The sequence below is a fragment of the Monodon monoceros genome, unplaced genomic scaffold (assembly GCF_005190385.1).
Source record: "Monodon monoceros isolate NGI ecotype Baffin Bay Population unplaced genomic scaffold, NGI_Narwhal_1 Super_Scaffold_14, whole genome shotgun sequence".
NCBI lineage: Eukaryota > Metazoa > Chordata > Mammalia > Artiodactyla > Monodontidae > Monodon > Monodon monoceros.
Genome location: NW_021703770.1, coordinates 30,164,725 through 30,187,123, shown reverse-complemented (window position 1 = coordinate 30,187,123; position 22,399 = coordinate 30,164,725). Strand labels below are relative to the sequence as shown.

The window sequence follows — 22,399 nt, the reverse complement described above, 5'->3', positions numbered from 1 at the left end:
GCCTACAGTGTCTTTACATCCAAAATGCAAAGCAGACAAATGGGCATCTCAGGGAAGAACATGACTAAAAGCACCAGCATCAGCGGAGACATGTGCTCGCTGGAGAAGAATGATGGCAGCCAGTCTGACACTGCAGTGGGCGCCTTGGGCACCAGCAGCAAAAAGCGGCGCTCTAGCATTGGGGCCAAAATGGTAGCTATTGTTGGCCTCTCCCGGAAAAGCCGCAGTGCTTCTCAGCTCAGCCAAACGGGTAGGCATTTTTATGTTACTCTTTTGACTTCCTAATTGAGTTGTAATTAATTAACATACATATTCTTTTCTCTTATTTATTCTGTCTCAGTAATGTGTAGATGATGACATGTTCCAGAAGGAAAGGGGCATATTTTAAACTAGTTAACTTTTCCGAAAATATAACAATGACTTTGTTTTTCAGTGATCAGTGAACCTGCTTCTCAGTGAACCCTGGTTACTGTTCTTGAAATGCACTTAACGTCTTTTCTCCTCAGAGAGGAGTTAAGCTGTGGTCCTCCTGATTGTCAGTTGCTGGTCCTCTGTAAAGGTACTCTGATCTGTGAGATATTTACTTTTCTTTAGGTTCCTCAAGTTGGAACCAGCCAAGTTAATTTCCACTCCCAGCAAGTTACCGTGATGAAGATGACGCCACATATTTTGTGTGAATAATATACTTCATTTATTGCTGACAGCCTAACTTCTTTTTCAGTTTGTAAGCAGCATTTACCAGTTGTATCAATTTTCTCACTGCAGTTTTTATTTCCCTGTTAACACTTCAAGCAGCAATATTCTCCAGCAGCAGGGATGGAGGAATTTTCTGCTGACAGGGAAGATACTCAAAGCTTTGCTACTTTAAAATTCAGTCTCGAATCACATCTGCAAAAATAAATTAGATACCACACTCCTACTCAGAAAAGCCACTGTTAGTAATTAAGAAATTTGTGAGTCAAAGCAATGCCTTTTTTTCAAATGGGTGTTGATAATTAAGCATCAAGTCCCTGGTATCTTGGAAATAATAGCATATCTTCTGCTTAACACACAAACAAAAGCATATAATATGGTGTTTCTTTTACAGCAAATAAATTATAGGCAAATGGATTAAATCTCATTTGTGTCTGAATACTAGGGTTCTGGTACAGAGAAGCCAGGGCATAAATCTACAGCACAAAAGAATTTAAGGATATGTTAATTCCTGGACCCGGCTAACCTTGGTTTTACAAACTGTAACAGTGATTCTGGAATTTGAGCCTTATATAATAGTATTATTTTGAAATAATTATTTGATGGCATTCCTTATATCCTGGTTGTAACTTACTATATTTCATGTGATTATGTTAGAGTAATTTTTCACTTGGTGTTTTAAAATGTTACTTTGCATTTTAATATAGAATTAGAAATTTAATTTATGGACATAGAGATCATATTTAAAGGATTTTTTAAATTGCTAACATTTACACATAATTAACTGTGTTGTACTAAAATGATAGATGTTGGCCTTTTGAAATTGAGAGGTTTTTTTCTCTCGCAGTTAGAACTTTATTTATTGCATTTTTCTCTTTAAAACTTACAAACATTTGTAAACCCAAAACTGCTCTAAAAAAAGTCTATTAATCTAAAAAATGAAGAACCTAAAATAGGCACTGATAAAACTACAAGTTAGAGAATATGTGGTGTTAAATGAAATAAATAATTCTATTCATTCAGGGGTTTGAGCACTTACTATGTGCCAGGCACATGGAGAACACAGATGAATAAGAAATCACTTATAACCTGAGTTGCTTATACTCTAGTAGAAGATAGATACTTCAACAGATTGCTTCAAGATCCTATGTCAGTGGTAAGACTAGAATTACATAGAAAGTGTGCTGAGTGCTCAGAGGAGGATTGTTTGAATTCCAGGAGTGAATACCTGGAGGAGATGTTGCCTGATCCAAGGCCTGAAGAAAGAGTGATTGCTAACCAGGTAAAGGACAGTTAGAAAGGTGTTCCAGATAGAAACCGTAATGACAAAGGAATGGAAGTATTACATATACAGGAATGATAGGAAATAGATGTGATTTTAACAAAAAATTTTGGACTGAATGTGGCTAGAGGCAAGGTCAATAGGTCATGGAGAGTCTCATAGATCATATTAATTTGTAGGTGATAGGAAGTTTTAAAGGGTTTTCAGTAGAGAATTGATATGGTTAGATTTGCATAATATATATTTTGTAGGCCATTCAGGCAGCCATTTACTTATCTAACAAATATTTTTTGAGCATCTACCATATGCTGTATTCTAAAGAAAACATGGACAAGACGAGATCCTTCTCTTGGAGCTTATATCTAGTGGAGCTGCAATAAAGAAGTAAACCTAAGTCAGCATCTGGTAAAGAGGATTTTAGGATGAATTAGCAGAATGTACAATATTTCAGATAAGAGATAAGATCCTGAACTAAGTGAGTTGTCAGTTATAATAAAGATAGAGAGGGGTTGATAAATTCAGGGTATTGTTAACAAGCAAAATTAGTAGTCAGTCACCCGATTTATTCATGGGTCGGATGTGGGGAGGTGAAGGAGAGAAGATTCTAAGGTAATCCCCATATTTCTGGCTTAACATCCCTGGATGGATGGTTGTGGTGCTATTAATGGATATTGGAAGTATAAAAGAAGGAATAGGTTGGGAGAAGGAGAGGTGTCAATTTAGGATACTTTGAATCTGAGGTATCTATGGAACATCCAAGTAGAAATGTCTAGAATGTATTTAAATAAACTCTTCTAAAGCTCGTGTCAGAACCAGAGACATAAATCTGGGAGTTATAACGTTTAGAGGTTGCTTGAAACCATGAACATGAGTGAGACTGCCCAAGAAGAACACTGCAGATAAAAGAGCAGTAGGTGAAGGCAGTGCTCTGTGGAAGATTAACCTTTTAGAATTGGACAGAGGAACAGGAGCCAATGAAGACCAAGAAGAAATTATCATGAAGAAAGGACAAACACTCTGAGAGAGTAGTGTCACAGAAGCTAAGAGTATAGAACGTTTGAAGAAGGTGGTCAATATTTCTCAATGATCAATTTCATGTCTTCATAGTTTTGGCATTAATATCCCATATATCTTTCTTTGACAATATTTTCATTTAAAAATAGAGATCTGTTGACCATACACTGATTTGATTTTTATTGTCAAAAACACTGTGATGTTAGATTTAAGAAATGTAGTTTAGTTCTTTGTTATATCATATAGCCCCTTCTTATGTATATAGCATAGCAGAAAATAACGTGTTCCTTTTTGTTGTTGTCTACATTTATATTCAGTAACATTATAATTGTTAAATTTTTTATCATTCTTAAAATGTGCAGTTGCATTCCTACGTACACAACGTATAGCTTCGACCTACATTGACAATAGAATTCAGAATATCTCTCATTTTAAAGCCAGAGATTAACTGTAGAATAGCCAACAGAGATTGTTTTTTAATTACTGGACTCCAAACTTCCAGTGGGTTTCTAAATTCTGTATTTCTGTGTATATGTCTCAAGTAAGGTTTTTATGTTTTCTTTTCTTAAAAATGCAGTAACAAGCTCTAACAGTGTTTAAAACTGAAATCTTCAAATTTAATACCTAAACTCTTTGATCATATGATAACATTATCTAAAACAATGAATGGATTTATGATGTTGCATCTTACAATAGATCCTTTGTTTTGATTTTTCTGGCCTTTGCATGGAGATCTGCATGTAATTAATTTATAGTTATCATTTAATTAATGATATACCATAATATCTTCAACTTCTTAAAATGATACTCATTGTAAAAGTAAATATCATTTTACCAGTATGGATTTCAAGACCAGATAAAGACTGCTTACTTGACTTCTGAAGAGTAGAAAACTCAGAAAAATGGTATCTTTCTAAAGAATGTCGAAATTATTCTGGATTATGATTATGTATGATTATGTAGGATCAGTAATCATACATAAACAATAATTGATGAAGGGGAAACCATTTATAAAGATATGTTGGTTAATACACATAGTAGCTAAGTCATATCTCTCTTCTTTTCCCAGGCTATTTTGTATCCTTCTTTGACTGTTGAGTGGAAACTCACCATTTTTAAAGCTTAAATATATCTTGCTAAACATCACAACCGGGTGAATAAGGAGACTTGGATGCTATTGCTTACTCTGGGTTATATAAGATATCAAATATGGCCTCTTAAGAAAACCTGCCCAGGGGCTTCCCTGGTGGCGCAGTGGTTGAGAGTCCGCCTGCCGATGCAGGAGACACGGGCTCGTGCGCCGATCCGGGAGGATCCCACATGCCGCGGAGCGGCTGGGCCCGTGAGCCATGGCCACTGAGCCTGCGCGTCTGGAGCCTGTGCTCTGCAACTGGAGAGGCCACAGCAGTGAGAGGCCCGCGTACCGCAAAAAAAAAACAAAAAAAAAACCTGCCCAACATATCTGAGTCATAGAATGTTCATCTGACAGTTGGATTTAACACCTGCTGTCCTAACAGAGTTTTTATAAAGGTAATACTTTAAATGTATAAGAAAATGCTTTCAGAACTTAAAAATCATTTTATAGATGTAAGCTATAAATAGCAAATTCAGCCTCATGGGGAATCAGGAATTCTATTTTAGACATGTCAATTTTGAGATGCCCATGAGACGTCTAAGTACAGTCATTATATGGTTAGTTGGATATGCATCCATAGTAGGTCAAGGCTAAGCATGTCATTTGGGAGTAATCAGCAGGTAATATTTAAAGCCATGGCACTAGATAATATTACTTTGTGTAGCTTGAATCAAGAAGAAAACTAAAGACAGAGCCCTGGTATATGCCAACATTTAGATATCAGGAAGAGAATCCATTAAAGGAAACTTAAGAGAGAGCAGCCATTAAAGAAAATGAAAAAGAAGAATATGGTATCTTGGAAACCAAAGGAAGAAAATATTTTAAGAAATCTGATCATCTCTGTCAAGTGCTTCTGGTAGTTCAGATAAGATGAAGATTGGGAGTTGACCATTGGATTTCGCAAGATGGAGGAATTTGGTAAACCTTGACAAACCTTGCAATGGTGGACAAAGCCTGATTGGAGCAGGTTAACAAAAATGGGAGGTGAAGTAGAGTCCCTGAGAATAATTTCAAGAATAAAAATTAGAACACCTAATACTTATTGAGCACTTTCATGTGCTAGGCACTGTTTTAAGCACTTTACATGTAAGTCATTTAAATCTTACAATGTTATGGAGCAAGAATTAATTACTATTACCCTCATTTTATAGATGAGGGAATCAAAGTAGGCAGAAGGGGAGTAACTTCCCCAAGTTTATTTAACTAGTTAAGGGTCGAAGTTGGGATTTAAATCCAGGCAGTATAGATCTGGAGACTTCATTCTTAATTATTCTGTTATAGTCTAGACCAGCACTGTCCAATAGAACTTTTAGCAGTGTTGGCATTGCTCTATATCTGCATTATCCAATACAATATGGTAGCCAACATGTGGCTACCATACAACCAACATGTGGCTATTGAGCGCTTGAAATGTGGCTTGTGTGACTGAGTAACTGAATTTTAAATTATTTTACATTTTTAATTTATATAATTTTAAGTAGGCACATATGATTAGTGACTACTGTGTGCAAATAGAAACAATTTCTAGGATTTTTGATTAAAAGGGAAATAAAAAAATAGGACTATAGCTTGGAAGAAATAGATCAAAGAAGAGTTTTGGTTTTTTAATGAGAGGGGATACTTGTGGGAACAACTGAGTGGGTGAGAGAGCTTCGGATCCAGAGCTTAAGTAGAGATCAGCTGTTATAACCTGTGGTCACTCAGGAATCTCTGCTCTTTTCATCTTGTAGTAATTTCTAAGCTCGCCCAGTACTTTATATTTCCTCTAATTATAATACTTAGTAACTGTAATCATTTATGTATTTGTCTATCTCTTGGCTAGACTGTTTTTTCTTATTTTGTACATCCTTCTCAGTGTCTGGTATAGTATCAAATATAGTGATCTCCGATGAAAGGCCCATGTACTCCTTTGGGGTTCATGATGAAGTTCTCTGGAGGATGGAACAAAAATGGTAGAACTTATTTTTCCTTTTAATCTAAAAGACAAAAAAGAAATTAAGCACTACCATATTTAATATATGGCTTCACCCTAGTTTTCTCAGTTGGTCTGGATGTCAGTCAGGTGTTGCATGCCTTTCTGGAGGTGTTAGTTTCCTTAACCACAAGAAAATGGGCAAGAGGCTTACAGAGATTCCTGCAATGAAACTGGATTAAGTGTGATACTAATGCTATACAAAAAAGGTATCTATACAAAAAAGGTAGTCCTGGAACTTCTACTCCTAGTCAGGCTTTTCGTTAGCCACTGATGAAATAAACAAAGTGACACTCTAAGATCTGACAAGAAGTCACTAAAAAATCCTAAGTCCTCAGGAAAATTAATAAAATACAGATTTATATCCACTATTATTCACAATGAACTTTACCCTACATTTATACTTTATATGATCTATGGTGTTTTGTTATGAAGTTTCTTTTTCAACTATGACATTATTAAAACTAAGTATGAGAAAACTGAATTTGGAAACACACCTTCGAGTTGCTCTATTCAGTAGCTAACATAATACCAGCTGCAATAAAATATAAATCTTGAAAACTTAGTACAAGAGAAGTTCATTCATTGAGCAAATATCAGTCCAATGCAGTTATTCCCAGTGGGCCGGTGGCCTGCCCTATGGTCGTTCAGAGTTTGAGGCTCTTTTCATCTCGTGGCTCTACCGTCTTCTAGGGCCTTGGGGCCCTCTGTATTCAGCCAGCACATGGGAAGTTTTTATGGGCAAGATTTGGAAATAATGAAGTCACTTCTGCCTTTATTTCATTGGCTACAACTCAGTCACAAGGCTGATGCTAGAAAATGGGAGGTTGGGAAATGTAGTCTAGGGCGTGCTCAGGAAAAAGAGGAAGCAGTTTTGTAAGCAAACCAATATTTTTAAAAACTATAATGTACATTACTTCAAACATTCTTCTTGAGAGCATAAAGTCTTATTTTACCATTTGAAATAATGATTTGCAAATATTTATTGTATTTTAATCTTTTAAAATATTTGTATGTATTTTATGTTTTCTAAAAGTAAATGCATAATTTATAATTTTCGTTTTACTGAAATGGAGGTGGTCTCTCATTGTAGTTCAGATTTGTATTTCCCTAATGATTAGTGATATTGAGCATCTTTTCATGAGCTTATTGGCTGTTTGTGTATCTTCTTTGTAGAAATGTATATTTGAGTCCTTTGCCCATTTTCTTTTTTTTTTAATTGAGCTATAACTAACATACAACATTATATTAGTTTCAGGTGCACAACATGATGGTTCAGTATTTGTATATGTTGTGAGATGATCACTACAATAAGTCTAGTTAACACCTATCACCTTATATAGTTACAGAATTCTTTTTCTTGGGATGAGAACTTTTAAGATCTAACCTCTTAATAATTTTCAAATATGCAATACAGTATTATTATTACAACATTATTATTAGTCACCATGCTGTACATTACATCCCCATGACTTGTTTATTTTACAACTGGGAGTTTGTACCTTTTGAATCCCTTCACCCATTTTACCGATACCCCCGCCTGGCTTCTAGCAACCACCAATCTGTTCCCTGTATCTATGAGCTTAGTGCTTTCTGTTTTTTTTTAAGATTCCATATATATATCAAACAGAATGATATTTGTCTTTCTCTGTCTGACTTATTTTACTTGGCATAAGCCTGAAGGTCCATCCATGTTCTCACAGATGACAAGATTTCGTTCTTTTCTATGGTTGAATAGTGTGTGTGTGTGTGTGTGCGTGTGTGTGTATCACATTTTCTTTATCCATTCATCCATCAGTTGATACTTAGGTTGTTTCCCTATCTTGGCTATTATAAATAATGCTGCAGTGAACATGGAGTACAAATATCTTTTCAAGTTAGGGTTTTCATTTTCTTCAGATAAACACCCAGAGGTAGAATTGCTGGATTATATGGTAGCTCTACTTTTTAATTTTTTGAGCAACCTCCATACTGTTTTCTTTAGGTGCTGCAGCAATTTACGTTCCCACCAGCAGTGTATAAAGGTTTCCTTTCCTCCACATCCTCACCAACACTTGTTATTTCTTGTCTTTTTGATAATAGCCATTCTACCAGGTATGAGGTGATATTCTCATTGTGGGTTTGATTTGCATTTCCCTGACCATTAGTGATGTTGAGCATGTTTTAATGTACCTGTTGGCCATCTGTATGTCCTTTTGAAAAAATGTCTCTTCGGATCCTTTACCCATTTTTAAATTGAATTGTTTGGGTTTTTTACTACTAGTTCTCAGAGTTCTTTATGTATTTTGGATATTAACCCCTTATCAGATATATTATTTGCAAATATTTTCTCCCATTCAGTAGGTTGCTTTTTCATTTTGTTGACGGTTTCTCTGCTGTGCAGAAGCTTTTTAGTTTTATGTAGTCCCACTTGTTTATTTTTGCTTTTATTGCCTTTGCTTTTGGTATCAAATTCAAAAAATCATTGCTAATATGGATGTCAAGGGGCTTACTGTGTTTTCTTCTAAGAGTTTTATGGTTTCAGGTCTTACCTTCAAGTCTTTAATCCACTTTGAGTTAATTTTTGTGTATGGTGTAAGATGGTGGTCAGTTTCGTTCTTTTGCATGTGGCTGTCCAGTTTTCCCAACACTATTTATTGAAGAGACTGTGCTTTCTCCATTGTATATTCTTGGCTCCTTTGTTGTAAATTAATTGACAAAAATGCATGGGTTTGTTCCTTGGCTCTCTATTCTGTGCCATTGATCTATGTGTCTGTCTTTATGCCAGTATTATACTATCTTGATTACTATTGCTTTGTAATATAATTTGAAGTCAGAGAGTGTGATGCCTCCAACTTTGTTCTTCTTTCTCAAGTTTGCTTTGGCTATTTGAAGGGCCTTTTGTGGTTCCATACAAATTTTAGGATTGTTTATTTCTGTGAAAAATGCCATTGGAATTTTGATAGAGATTGCATTGAATCTGTAGATTGCTTTGGGTAGTATGGACATCTTAACAATATTAATTCTTCCAATCAATGAGCACAGAATATCTTTCCATCTATTTGTGTCTTCCTCAGTTTCTTTCACCAACGTCTAATAGTTTTCAATGCACAGGCCTTTAACCTCTTTTGTTAAATTTATTCCTAGGTAATTTATTCTTTTTGATGCAATTGTAAATGGGATTGCTTTCTTAATTTTTCCTTCCTGATAGTTCATTATTAGTGTATAGAAACCCAATTTCTAATTGGACTTTATTTTGTTGTTGTTGAGTTGAAAAATATTTTTTATGGCAAAAAAATATAAACCTGTTTTTTAGATTCTTAAGGGTCATCTGTGTATTAATAACATTTTATATATAACTTATTTGAATTTGTCTGAATCCCATTGGACTTCAAATCCTTGATGGAAAGAACTATATCTCATTCATTTTTATATCTATGGCACCTAAGATGATAGCTGGTATCTACTAAATACTCAATATTTTTTTGAATGAATGAATGAACAATTCAGTGCATCTTTGTTCTAGACAAGAAAAAAAACTATATTCCTCCAGATGTTAAACTGCTACACTAGAGTTTAAAAAGCTATAGATGATCATATAAATATATGTCAAATATTTCTTATTTCTCATCTCATATTCTAGTGTTTTGTTATTATTTTTTATGGAAAGAATAACAGAGCTCTTGAAAGATATTGTTAAGGAAGTATCCACTTACATCTACAAATTATCTTTCATTATCCCTTCTCAAGCCTAAATATTATACTCTTAATCAAATTATTAAAAATTTGCTAATGAATTCTTATGGTATTTTAATAATTCCCCTAAAGCACAGACATTACCATGCATTTATTCATCTCATTAAGTAAACATTTTTATCACTCTTTGCAAGGAAGGCATCTTAGTGGGTGCTATGGAAGACAAAACTTAACAAAATGGAGTCCCCACTCTCTCATAGCTGTTATACTCAATCTTAAAATCTACTAGAAGAAATGAGTTGTAGGCTTGAGTAAATATAAAGCAAATTGGAACATGATGAGGACAAGCAAGAGTTAAAAAGAATATTCTATAAGGGAGTGTAACAGAATGGAGAAAAGAGATTTTAGAGTTTTAGATACTAGAGCCCATCTCTGCTACATGGGCATGTTACTTAACCTCTCTAAACCTCCATTCTCAGCTGTATAAATAATAGAATCTGTCTTCCTACCTCATGAGGTTGTTATGCACACTTATGAAAGCATGTAAAACATTGTCCAACAAGTTCTCAATAAATGGTGGCTGCGACTGTTAATATTATTAACAGTTTAACTGTTATTGTTAATATTATTATTATTATATTATCATTAGTATAGCAGTGGAAATGATTACTTTCAACACTGATGCCAAGGTGACAGTTGATCTGAGCCTTGAATTTTAAATGTTGTTTAAACTTGTGAAGATGCCGAGAATAGGCATGGATATTTCAGACATGGGCAATATTACACCCAGAGACATGGAAATACAGTTTTTGTATGAGCAGAGCAAAGAGTAGTTGACACTTAGTGGGAGATGACACGAGCAATATAGGTTGGGGCAAGATTACAAAAAACTTAATGTCAGGCCAAATAGTTCAAACCATAGAGTTGGCAGTAGGGAGCTATTGCAGGATTTGGAGCAGGGTCATGACAATCAGAGCTGGAAAGATTTTGTCAATAAAGACTTGAGATCAAAAATAAGAGACAGTTTTATTAGTTTAGAGCAGAGATGATGCAGGCCTAATCAATGGTGTATTAGTTTTCTGTTGCTGCCATAAGAAATTACCAAAAACAAACTTAGTTACCTAAAACAGTGGAAATCTACCACTCTGTCTGAAGTCTAGGTGATCTTGGCTGGTTTCTCTTCTCTGTGTCTTACAAGACCAAAATCAAGGTGTAATCAGTATTGGGCTTTTATTTGAAGGCTCAAGAGAAGACTCTTTCTCTAAGTTCATTCAGGTTGTTGGCAGAATTCTGTTCCTTTCCTTCGTAGGACTAAGGTTTCCATTTTCTTTGACACATGACCCCCTTCATCTTCAAGCCGACAATGTCACATTGAATCTTTCTTGTGCTTCTAATCTCTGAGTACCCATTCTGCTGCATCTCTCTAGGCAGAGGAAGCTCTCTGCTTTTAATGGCTCATGTAATTAGATTGGGCCCACTCAGATGATCCAGGATATCTCTGTTTTAAGCTCCTTAACCTTAATTACATCTGCAAAGTGCCTTTTGCAATATAATGTAACGTATTTATAGATTCCAGAGAATAGTGCATGGACATCTTTAGGGACAATTCTGCCTATCACAAATGATGATAGTGGATAGAGATGGAAAAGTGGGGATATTGAAGAAATATTGTAGGTAAATTTTTTAATGTATTATTTACATCCTGTATGCTTCCTGGGAGTCAATGCAAAATGGAAATAAAAGTTAACTTTCACAATTTACACTATATGACCAAAGAACACATACCAGTTATTAAGATATAAGCTTTTCTTCTAATATAAAATTAAGAAAATAACTTGTCAGTCATTAAAAAGACATAATTAGCAATAGCATGAGTTTGTTCATTTTAATTTTCACAAACTGAGATATATAATTTATCATCCTCATTTCACATATTAGAAAACTGAGACTTAGAATTTGTATGGTGGACAGATATACTCAAAGCTGGTACTCTTTATGTGACCCCACTGCTGCAAACAGAATGTTTTAATAATTAGTTCTTTTCATATCATTAAGAGGAAAAAAACATTCTCTTCAAAATAAAAGTTTCTCAGGGAACTACTTTTAATTTAATGTAGGTTTTATTTAATGTAATTGGACATAATTTTAAGATGTAAAGAGCCAGAGGATTAGATTGTACATCCTAGTTATCAGTAAAGGCCCAATAAATAACTAAACCATAATGAGTTTAATTGTAAGCTAAGCAGCACATATTAAAGAAAAGAAGTCTTTTAATTTTATTAAAATTAAGTGCTTTAAGGTTTTTGAGCACAGAGTATAAACAGAGCATAAAAATCTAATTTTAAGTTAAAGGCCATTTTTAATGAAATTCCCATATACTCTGAATAGGTATATGGAGCTACTAGCTGCTTTTTATTTGATGAGTCCTTTTTCTCTTACCCACTAGGAAGACTTCCAAAGAGACAGTTGCAGGTATTTGTTGGAAATGTAATAAAGCCCTAGCTAAGCAGTGTAAAATTCTACTAGGAGTAATCATAATTTGTTTTTTCAACATATGGAAGAAGGTAGGAGTGTTGGCTCATTGCCCCTTGGGCTTTGAAACCTCTTTGGTATCACAGACTTTACAGAATGAAAAACACTAAGGCAGAATCTATCTTTCCTCTCTGATGCTGCTCTAAGTAGACAAATCCTTCTAACTTTTTATTGTATGAGTTTTTAAAAAAACTGACATTCCTATTCACTACCTTATAACATCTTAACATATTGGTTTTTTTAATTTATTTATTTATTAATTTTTGGTTGTATTAGGTCTTTGTAGCTGCGCATGGGCTTTCTCTAGTTGCGGCAAACAGGGGCTACTCTTTGTTGTGGTGTACGGGCTTCTCATTGTGGTGGCTTCTCTTTGTTGAGGAGCATGGGCTCTAGGTACGTGGGCTTCAGTAGCCGTGGCACGTGGGCTCAGTAGTTGTGGCTGGCAGGCTCTAGAGCACCGGCTCAGTAGTTGTGGCGCACGGGCTTAGTTGCTCCGCGGCATGTGGGATCTTCCTGGACCAGGGCTCAAACCTGTGTCCACTGCACGGGTTGGCAGGTGGACTCTTAACCACTTCGCCACCAGGGAAGTCCCCATATTGTTATTTAATAAATATTTATTGAAATTCTACTCTGTGGCAGACACCATGGTATATATTAAGTGGGATCCTCTTCATATGGTATTTATGTTCCAGTGGGAAAGACAGGCCTTAACAAATAAATAAAGTAATAATTAGTCAAAATTACAAAGTTTGCCTTGATGGAAATGTACCACGTAGCATGAAAGCATATCACAGGAGATGCTAACTTAGTCTGGCTCATCTTTACATCCACCCTGGCTCTTGCACATCGTCGGGTTTCAACAAATGCCTATTGAATGATATGCACATAGGTACAGTGCCCTTCTGTCTTTATGTATGGCTTATTCAGCAATCTCCACATTTATGAATATGGTCCACAAATAATCTCCCTGTGGCATCTGTGTGTGTTTCTGTTAAAAACAGTTGAAAGCCAAATGACCTTTTGAAAAGGGATTTAAATTCAACTGTATAGGATCTGAATTTGTATACTATGTATATTCTGAGGGAGAGAGGCAATAGATACTAGTTTAACCTAGATATATGCTTGGTTGAAAGAGTGAGAAAGTGGATCCAGTATAATTCTCTTACACATTAAAGTTTGGTACTGACATGAGAATGTAATTTCTTTACCTTTTAGTCCAAAGAATGGTTTGGTTTGGTTTGGGTTTGGGTTTTTATTTTGTTCTAGTATGTGAGGAATCCATTGCTTTTTACTTGAAGCTTCATGATGGCTTACAAAATGAGATTGGGACAATAGCTAATAGTGAAGTATGAGATGAGGTGGGGAGTATACTGATGAGGCAATTGATGGTGAGGCAGCATGGAATGCAGAAGTAAGAAAAAAGAGAAATGTGTAGAGACAGGGAAATAATTGCAGAAAACCACAGAGAACCTGCAGTGGGATGTGCTCATAACTGAGTCATTTCTACTTCAGCACCTTTCATCCAAACCCTCCTTTCTAAGGGAAAGATAGTAGCAAAATGTAGGAGAACAATGGCCACCAGCCTCTTGTGTCTTCCTCCTTCCTCTGCCAGAGCTAATTTATCCTGAATTAGAGCTATCTGTGTCAAAGGGAAGATGTGTGACCAGAGGTTTCTTACTTCCTCGCAACCAGGCTGAATTCTTCTTTTAACCAGTCAGTTGTAAAATTATCTTTCAGGAAGCGGCAGTTTGTTAGTTCTACTTCAATACGTTAAAATAGATTCCTTTAAAAAATACAAATGCGGGCTTCCCTGGTGGCGCAGTGGTTGAGAGTCCGCCTGCCAATGCAGGGGACACGGGTTCGTGCCCCGGTCCAGGAAGATCCCACATGCCGTGGAGCGGCTGGGCCCGTGAACCATGGCCGCTGAGCCTGTGCGTACGGAGCCTGTGCTCCGCAACGGGAGAGGCCACAAAAGTGAGAGGCCTGTGTACCAAAAAAAAAAAAAAAAAAAAAAAAAAGCGAATGCTATTTAAGAATCTGCGTTCATTTGACTTCTTTCATTTTGAAAGTTTTCCCCCCAACATAAGGACATTAAAAATTATTTTGCACAAATGAAAATACCTGTGTTTTAGAAACAAAATAGTAAATGTACTGAACAATGAGAGAGATGGCATACCATATAACTAAATACGTATAACTCTATGTTTGAAAGTCCATTTCTTATTTCCAACTGAAATGGAAAACTGAAGTTTATTTCCTTCCTCAAGGAAGTACAATATTTCTTCTTCCAAATCATACAGCACATGCACAATTTTAAGCCTACTTAGGGTCCTCTCTTTGAATCATGTTCTAGAATTTAATCCAACTTACAATCAAATCGTTTTTTGTTTTATATTTTAAGTGATGAAGACCAAGTGGTTCACATTCTCTGTATAGTTGAATAATATTTTGCATATTTAGATATGAATTAGCCTTCTTATTCTGAGTTACATAATCTCAACTTCAATAAAATTTCCTCACTGACTGCATAATGGACTATTCCTCTTTTTAATCCTTTCAGTCATATTCAGTATTCCCTGGATATGTATTTATTCTGCCTTTATCTTAATGAGTAGAAACTTGAACTGGAAAATATTATACAAATGTTATATAAACATACTGATTTTTTCATGGAATATTTGTGTGTCAGTAAAATCTTATGATGGCTCTGCTTCATTTTGAATAAGAGAACTCTATGAGTTCATTTAGTTTTAATCTGCTTTATCTTTTTGGTCTTTTATGGTTGCTAATTCTTTATCTATTCTTGGTGTAATTTGATTTTTGTTCTTGTAAGAGTCCCCATTTAGTTTCATTTTGTTTCCAATGAGATATTTTAATATACTAAGGTCAGTTAAAATTCCATTGCATTTAACTCTTGCTTAAAATTTTAAATAGACTATTAAACTAGCACTGAACTTTGACTTTTTAAAAGTATTACACATTTAAGATATTCAGTCAATATGATTAACTGTGTTTCTAATAAAGTAAGAGTGCTGTGCAGGTACTATGGACTACTAAAAAATTATACAAATTATACAAAAATTATACAAATCACAGACACATCTTCAAAAAGCTTAAAATCTATTAGGGAAGATGTGTTAGATAGCATTTCAGTAGCAGAAAATACTGTAAGATTTCAGAAAGATCACTTCTGACTGGAATGAAATTTTGGATGACTTCTTGGAAGGTTTTCGATTTGAGCTAGAATTTGAAGATTAAGTAGCCAGAATTTTAAGTTTAATGAAATGATATGGGAGTGCATGTCAAGCATAGAAAACTTTAGTAGTATAAGTTTAGGAAAACATAGAGTATGCATCAGAGAAATATCAGTGATCTAATTTGACTCAAGTGTTGGTTTTCAAACTTTTTTCTAAGCAGTTGGAGCCCTTTTAATATTTGGAAGAGCCAGACAGTATAATCTGTAAGGGTGTTCAGAGAGGAGTATGGCATGCTCAAGGAACTAAGCTATGTTCAGAGTACCCAAAGCATAAAGTACAAGAGATAGGGTTGAGATGTGAGGATGGAGAGCTGGGCAGAGGACAGATCATGGAATATCTTAAAAGTCATGTTCAGGAAATTGAATTTTAACCTAAAACTATTGACAGTTTTGCTAAAGGGAGACTAGAGGTAGGGAGAAGCTGCTGGAGAGCTTTGCAGTGATTTTTCAAGGGAGGTAATGGCCTGGACCACCAGGTAATAATGGGGGGAGGGAGGATGTGAATGGGCGTGATTAGAAAGAATTAATAGGAGTAGATGGTAGAGGTGAGGCAGTGAGAGGAATCAAAGCCGATTTCTGAAAGTCTGGCTTGAGCAACTGGGTAGACAGTTGTTTTGCTATTTATTGAGATAGGCAATGAGAACAACTGAGGTTACTTTGATGAATATAAATCTGTATTAGTACTTACTATTTGCCAGGCACTGTGCTAAGACTTTCATATACACTGTCTTCAATGCATTATCTATTAATTATCTTTAATGTATTACCTAATTTAATCCTGAATAAATATTAGCTTTTAAGATGGAAGAAAGCCAGATCATAAGGGCTTTAAGGAGGAAATGGGTGGTAGAATCTGGAGGTCCCTGCTATAGAGAAGCTCTAGTTCAGGGGCTGGCAACCTATGGATCAAAGGTCAAATTTGGCCATGCTGCTTTTTTTCTCGATAAATAATTTTTTCATTTGATAAAGTTTTATTGGAACACAACCAAGTCCATTTATTTACATGTTGTCCATAGTTACTTTTGTGCTATAGCAGCTCAGCTGAGTGGTTGCCAGAGAAAATAATGTGATCCAAAAAGCCTGTAGTATTTATCATCTGGCCCTTTACAGGGAAAGTTGGCCAAGCCCTTGTCTAGTTTGTTGCAGGTGGGGATCCAAACATGATTTTATCCTCCAAGATGAGGAGAATCTTTTTATGATTGCACTTATAGGGAAGGGATTCATTGAAGATAAGAGAGGAAATGACTAAGTGTAGAAAGAGACTCCCAAACATTTTTTTTGGATAATTTAAAAATCTCAAATATAAAAAGACTTTAAATGTCACTTAGTCCAGCCAGCTTTCCACCTCCTGCTTAATTTTTAGTTCTTTCAAACTCCAAAAGGAGTTCTCTACCCTGGCAAAGCTGATCACTCCAGGAGTATCCAGTCAGGAAGTGTTGCTCCCTTGCTGTGAAAGAGTGGGGTTTTCCACTAAAATAACCTCGAAATTTTATCAGTGTCCATACATTTGCCATCTAGCACATTTGTCATACGCTCTGCATGAAACGACAGCTGTCCTGCTTACCACCTCTGCCTTTGGTTCACTGAACAATGCTTCCTCTCACTTTTGATCTTCTCATTTTGTTTTTCGGATTAGTATAGCATAAGCATTTAAGATTGTAAAACAAGTAACAAACTCAATACACGTTAAAAGAAAACATTCTTTGCAGTGTTCCTTATCATTTCTCCACTTTGTCCAGAATGCTATTGGAAGATCCTTGTTTCTTACCCTGTAACCTAGAATTTTTATCTCTGGATTTTGGCAGTCTTTGAGAAAAATGACACGGTCATAGCAATTAAGCCATGCTTCTTCCACATGTATGTAGTTTAGCAAGTTCTGTTCTTTGTGGATAATTGTGTAATTAACGTTGAATGCTATTTATTTTAATAAACATCAGATTATGTTACTGAAGTAATAGTGTGTTTTACTATGAATTTAGTCATGAGCTTCTATATTGTTATGAAACAAAAGTCTGTTTTATACAGAAGAAAAAAGTATAAGCTATTGCTTTCTTAAAATATTTACTGCTGTAGCTTTTGTGACTTTTTTAATTGAATCTGATTCTAGGACTCTTAAGTTATGCGTTATCTGTTACAGATAATGTGTAACATCAAAGGGAACATTTTAGCCATTACTAAAAATGTTTGACAAAAAGGAATCGAATAAGTGAAATTTAAAGCAGGCCCTTGTGATAGTTGTTAATAGGTTCCTGAAATCTTTTCTTGGGGATGAAGGTTAAATGGCAAGTTGAAAAAATTTGAACTTAAAAAGGCACATAGGGCTAAAAAAAAAAAGTTTAGGAATAATGTTAATATATCATCTTCTTGAGATCTGTTTATTTACCGTCAAATTCATTGAGAAAATGCTTTCCCTCTTAAGCCAAATGAAACAGAGCCAAGAGCCACAGAAAGAGAGTAATGGACATTTACTGGAGCACCAGCTATGTTCTAACTTATTAACTCTTTTGATCTCCATATTTGCTCTTCAAAGTGGGGACTATAATCCCTACCTTTCATTTTTTATATGAGGAAACTGAAAGAAGCAATAGAAAGAATGATGGTGAGGGTAGCGGGGGAAGGAGAGGAACAGTGCCTTGAGCAAGTCCTATTCAAAATTGTGAAGCAGGAGAATTTTCTCTGATGGTCTCTACTTTCTGTTCTCTTTGAATGGACTCCCTTCCTTTCTATAGCTGATCCCCCTTAAATATTTCCAGACTCTTTCACCTTTTTCTTTTTTCAGGAAATAATTGACTACTTATTCCCATTAGGATATAGAACAATAGCTGGGAATGCTTAAAAGCCCTCTACAAGTATTTGTACATTCAGAATTGGAAAGTCTTAAACCAAAGTACTGAAGCTGTATTGTTGAGATTTCAGGCATCAACAAATGGAGAGAAAAGTTTGGAGAGGCAAAGAGTCTCTCTGTATCTCCAAAATCACCCCTATGATGATTATATAATCTTTCTTTTCCATACCCAAGTCCACTTTTGAAGAGCTGCCATTTTTGTTAAGCCAAGTGATGTGTTACCTGCTAAAATATTATGGTTTTAGCATAACGACTTTTCAGGAACTTGTAAGTTGCACTAACAAGCACAGAGACTTCCCTATTCACATTATTGGAAGTTAAATCCCTCCTAGGTGCAATAAACTTACTATTCCTCAATATGGATTTTGAAGAACAGAGATACAAGGACAAAGAACAAGTAGAGAAAAGTGTACCATCATTAGTCATGTACGGCTTTCACACCTTGGAGGAGTTCTTTCCATAAAGCTTGCAGAAGTACCAACATCTGAAACATCACTGAGCAGACCCAGTAATCTCTATACATCCAGGTTGTGGCACAGTTTCTAGAGGTGACCAGTCACGAATGTATGTTCTCTTCTTTCACTCTTCTTTCCCCTAAAGAGGAAAAAGAACTGAGCCAAGCTGCATATTCCTCTCTATCTTGGGAAAGGAATAAAGTCCGTAGCTATGTTCCAAAACCAGTTCAGCTTCTCAGGATGGCAAATTCATTCTCTCTCTCCTCTTGTTCTATCTACAGTTCTATCTAAGGCAGGAAATATCTCCATATCAGGAGCCCTTGGCCCTACAGTTTCATATCTGTTACTCTGACTTTCTTACAGCTGTGCTGTCTTGCATTGACCCCCTGGCAACACGTGCTCCCTCCCTTCTAGCTTCTTGGCTGGTTCTGATTCATGGCTTTACCTGTATCTCCAGCTCTCCAGCTCTGGCTTCTTTTCCTGTCTTCCATTCTAAACTCATCCAAAGAACTAAGGTAATAGGTGGATTTCTTAAGCATCTTTCTTCTGATTGTAATAGCATGCTGAATCAGGAAAAAATCTAGAAACTTTCTCTGATTGGACTATAACATTGACCACCTACCACCACCATTAGTACCACCACCACCACCATCATCATTCTTGCCAGTCTATTCCCTTACACCAGTCCTGGCCTGGCTTCGTAACATAATGGGCATTTAATTCTGGCTTTAATTCTGCTGCTTTAAGCTACTGGTTTATGTATTCTCTCCTCTTTGATGTTAAATTATAGAAACTATTTCCGTAGTAAAAGTAATAGTATCACCATAGCTGTGGAGAGGAAAGGTGAGGCATAATGAAGAGATGCATACACATTATATGATAGCGTTCTTTTTAAACAAATAAATTTATCAGATATTATTAAATGATAGTCGTATTTCTTCCACCAGGCTTTTCAATATTTCTGAACTATATAGAAGTTATGTGTACTTTTGAACTTATAACTGAAGGGCAGAAAGCACATGGTTTTACGTATTACTCTTATTTTATCATTAGCAACCTTTACAAATATTTACTTAACTACAAGCAGTATGGTTATTTGACATACGTGAGAAATGTCACAAATTCAACAACTGAGTATATATTGAAATATGAAAGGCCAATATACACATGTGCATAGGACAATTTTATAATATGAGTTAGTCAACTATAATATGTTTAAATATTGGTGAGATTATTTGTGAATGTGAAACTAAAGCAAAAAATGTTGTGACTTTCTTGAGTTCTCATAATAATAATATAGCAAAGATCAAAGCTAGTTCTTTGTTTAATAATGTGATTGTGCTGCCTTCGTACTAGGAAAGTTTCTATGTAAATTCATAGCTATTGTCTATATAGTAGCTATTTTCAGAAGGAGTACATCAGGATGGCAAATTTATATAACATACATACTATCTTTACTTTTTTCAGAACTAAATTGACACCTTGCTTAATAAGATATCACAAATTTATGCCCAATTTATAGCTTTTACATGTCAGTCAAGATGAACTGCTTCTGAAAAATTTTCCTGACATATAATAGATGATTATAAAGTTAAAATAACAATGCTTAAAGGAGATTTCTTCAAATTAGTTACATAGGCAAAGAAGGAAGAACCACACATTGAATACATATGTAAGGCTGTAACAGACGGAGGCAAAGTGGTGTTTGGTAATAGTGTCTCCACAATGCGTTTCTCTCTGGCCCTTGCTTTCTTGGGTCTAGACTTAAAGGAAGATACTAAAACTGCAGATAAGGAATACTAATGATGGACTGGGTCTACCACATGCAAGCAGGCAAGAAACTAAGATGAGCTAGAGTCTGGGAGATTATATTAGTTTTTTGTTGCTACTGTAACAAATTACCATGAATTTAGAGGCTTAAGACAACACAAATTTATTATCTAACACTTTCTTTAGCTAGAAGTCCAGTGTGGCTCAGCTGATTCCCTGCTTAGACTCTCACAATACCAAAATCAAGGTGTTGGCAGGATTGTGTTCCTTTCTGTTGGCTCTGGGGAATGAATCCTCTTTCAACCTCATTTCTTTCAAGCTTATTTAGTTGTTGGCAGAATTTCATTCCATGCAGTTGTGGGACCGAAGTTCCCATTTCTTTGCTAGCTGTCAGATGGGGGTCATTCTCAGCTTCTAGAGGCAGCCAGCATTCCTTTGTTGGTGGGTACCTTCTTTCATTGTCAAAGCCAGCAACAGCTGGTCAAATCCATCTCAGCCTCCCAATCTATTTGACCTCTCCTTCTGCCTCATCTCTCCTTCACTTTCCTCTTATTTTTTTAAACTTTTTTATTTTTTGTATTTTAGTTTATTTTTTTATACACCAGGTTCTTATTAGTTATCTATTTTATACATATTAGTGTATACATGTCAATCCAATCTGCCAATTCATCCCACCACCACCACCACCACCACCACCCGCCCCGGGCTTTCCCCCCTTGGTGTCCATATGTTTGTTCTCTACATCTGTGTCTCTATTTCTGCCTTGCAAACCAGTTCATCTGTACCATTTTTCTATATTCCACATATATGCGTTAATATACAGTATATGTTTTTCTCTTTCTGACTTACTTCACTCTGTCTGACAGTCTCTGGGTCCATCCACATCTCTGCAGATGACCCAATTTCATTCCTTTTTATGGCTGAGTAATATTCCATTGTATGTATCTACCACATCTTCTTTATCCATTCGTCTGTCGATGGGCATTTAGGTTGTGTCCATCACCTGGCTATTGTAAATAGTACTGCCATGAACATTGGGGTGCATGTACCTTTTTGAATTATGGCTTTCTCTGGGTATATGCCCAGTAGTGGGATTGCTGGGTCATATGGTAATTCTATTTTTAGTTTTTAAAGGAACCTCCATTCTGTTCTCCATAGTGGCTGTATCAGTTTACATTCCCACCAACAGTGTATGAGGGTCCCCTTTTCTCCACATACTCTCCAGCATTTGTTGTTTGTAGATTTTCTGATGATGCCCATTCTAACTGGTGTGAGGTGATACTTCACTGTAGTTTTGATTTGCATTTCTCTAATAATTAGTGATGTTGAGTACCTTTTCATGTGCTTCTTGGCCACCTGTATGTCTTCTTTGGAGAAATGTCTATTTAGGTCTTCTGCCCATTTTTGGAGTGGGTTGTTTGGTTTTTTAATATTGAGCTGCATGAGTTGTTTATATATTTTGGAGATTAATCTTTTGTCCATTGATTCATTTGCAAATATTTTCTCCCATTCTGAGGGTTGTCTTTTCATCTTGTTTGTAGTTTCCTTTGCTTTGCAAAAGCTTTCGAGTTTCATTTGGTCCCATTTGTTTATTTTTGTTTTTCTTTCCGTTACTCTAGGAGGTGGGTCAGAAAAGATCTTGCTGTGATTTATGTCAAAGAGTGTTCTTCCTATGTTTTCCTCTAAGAGTTTTATAATGTCCAGTCTTACATTTAGGTCTCTAATCCATTTTGAGTTTATTTTTGTGTATGGTGTTAGGGAATGGTCTAA

At 35.7% G+C, this 22,399-nt stretch overlaps 1 protein-coding gene across 16 annotated transcripts in view; it reads left to right on the top strand.

Moving 5' to 3' along the window:
- RIMS2 (regulating synaptic membrane exocytosis 2) overlaps positions 1 to 22,399 on the top strand; it is a 649,263-nt gene that overhangs the window by 560,944 nt on the left and 65,920 nt on the right. For 6 of the 16 annotated variants that reach the window (XM_029222537.1, XM_029222533.1, XM_029222536.1 and 3 more), the window contains one exon: positions 9 to 250. The exons of the other annotated variants lie outside the window; for them this stretch is intronic. In XM_029222537.1, coding sequence (XP_029078370.1) covers positions 9 to 250 — 242 coding nt within the window. The remainder of the gene's footprint in view (positions 1 to 8; positions 251 to 22,399) is intronic. 16 annotated transcript variants of the gene reach the window in all.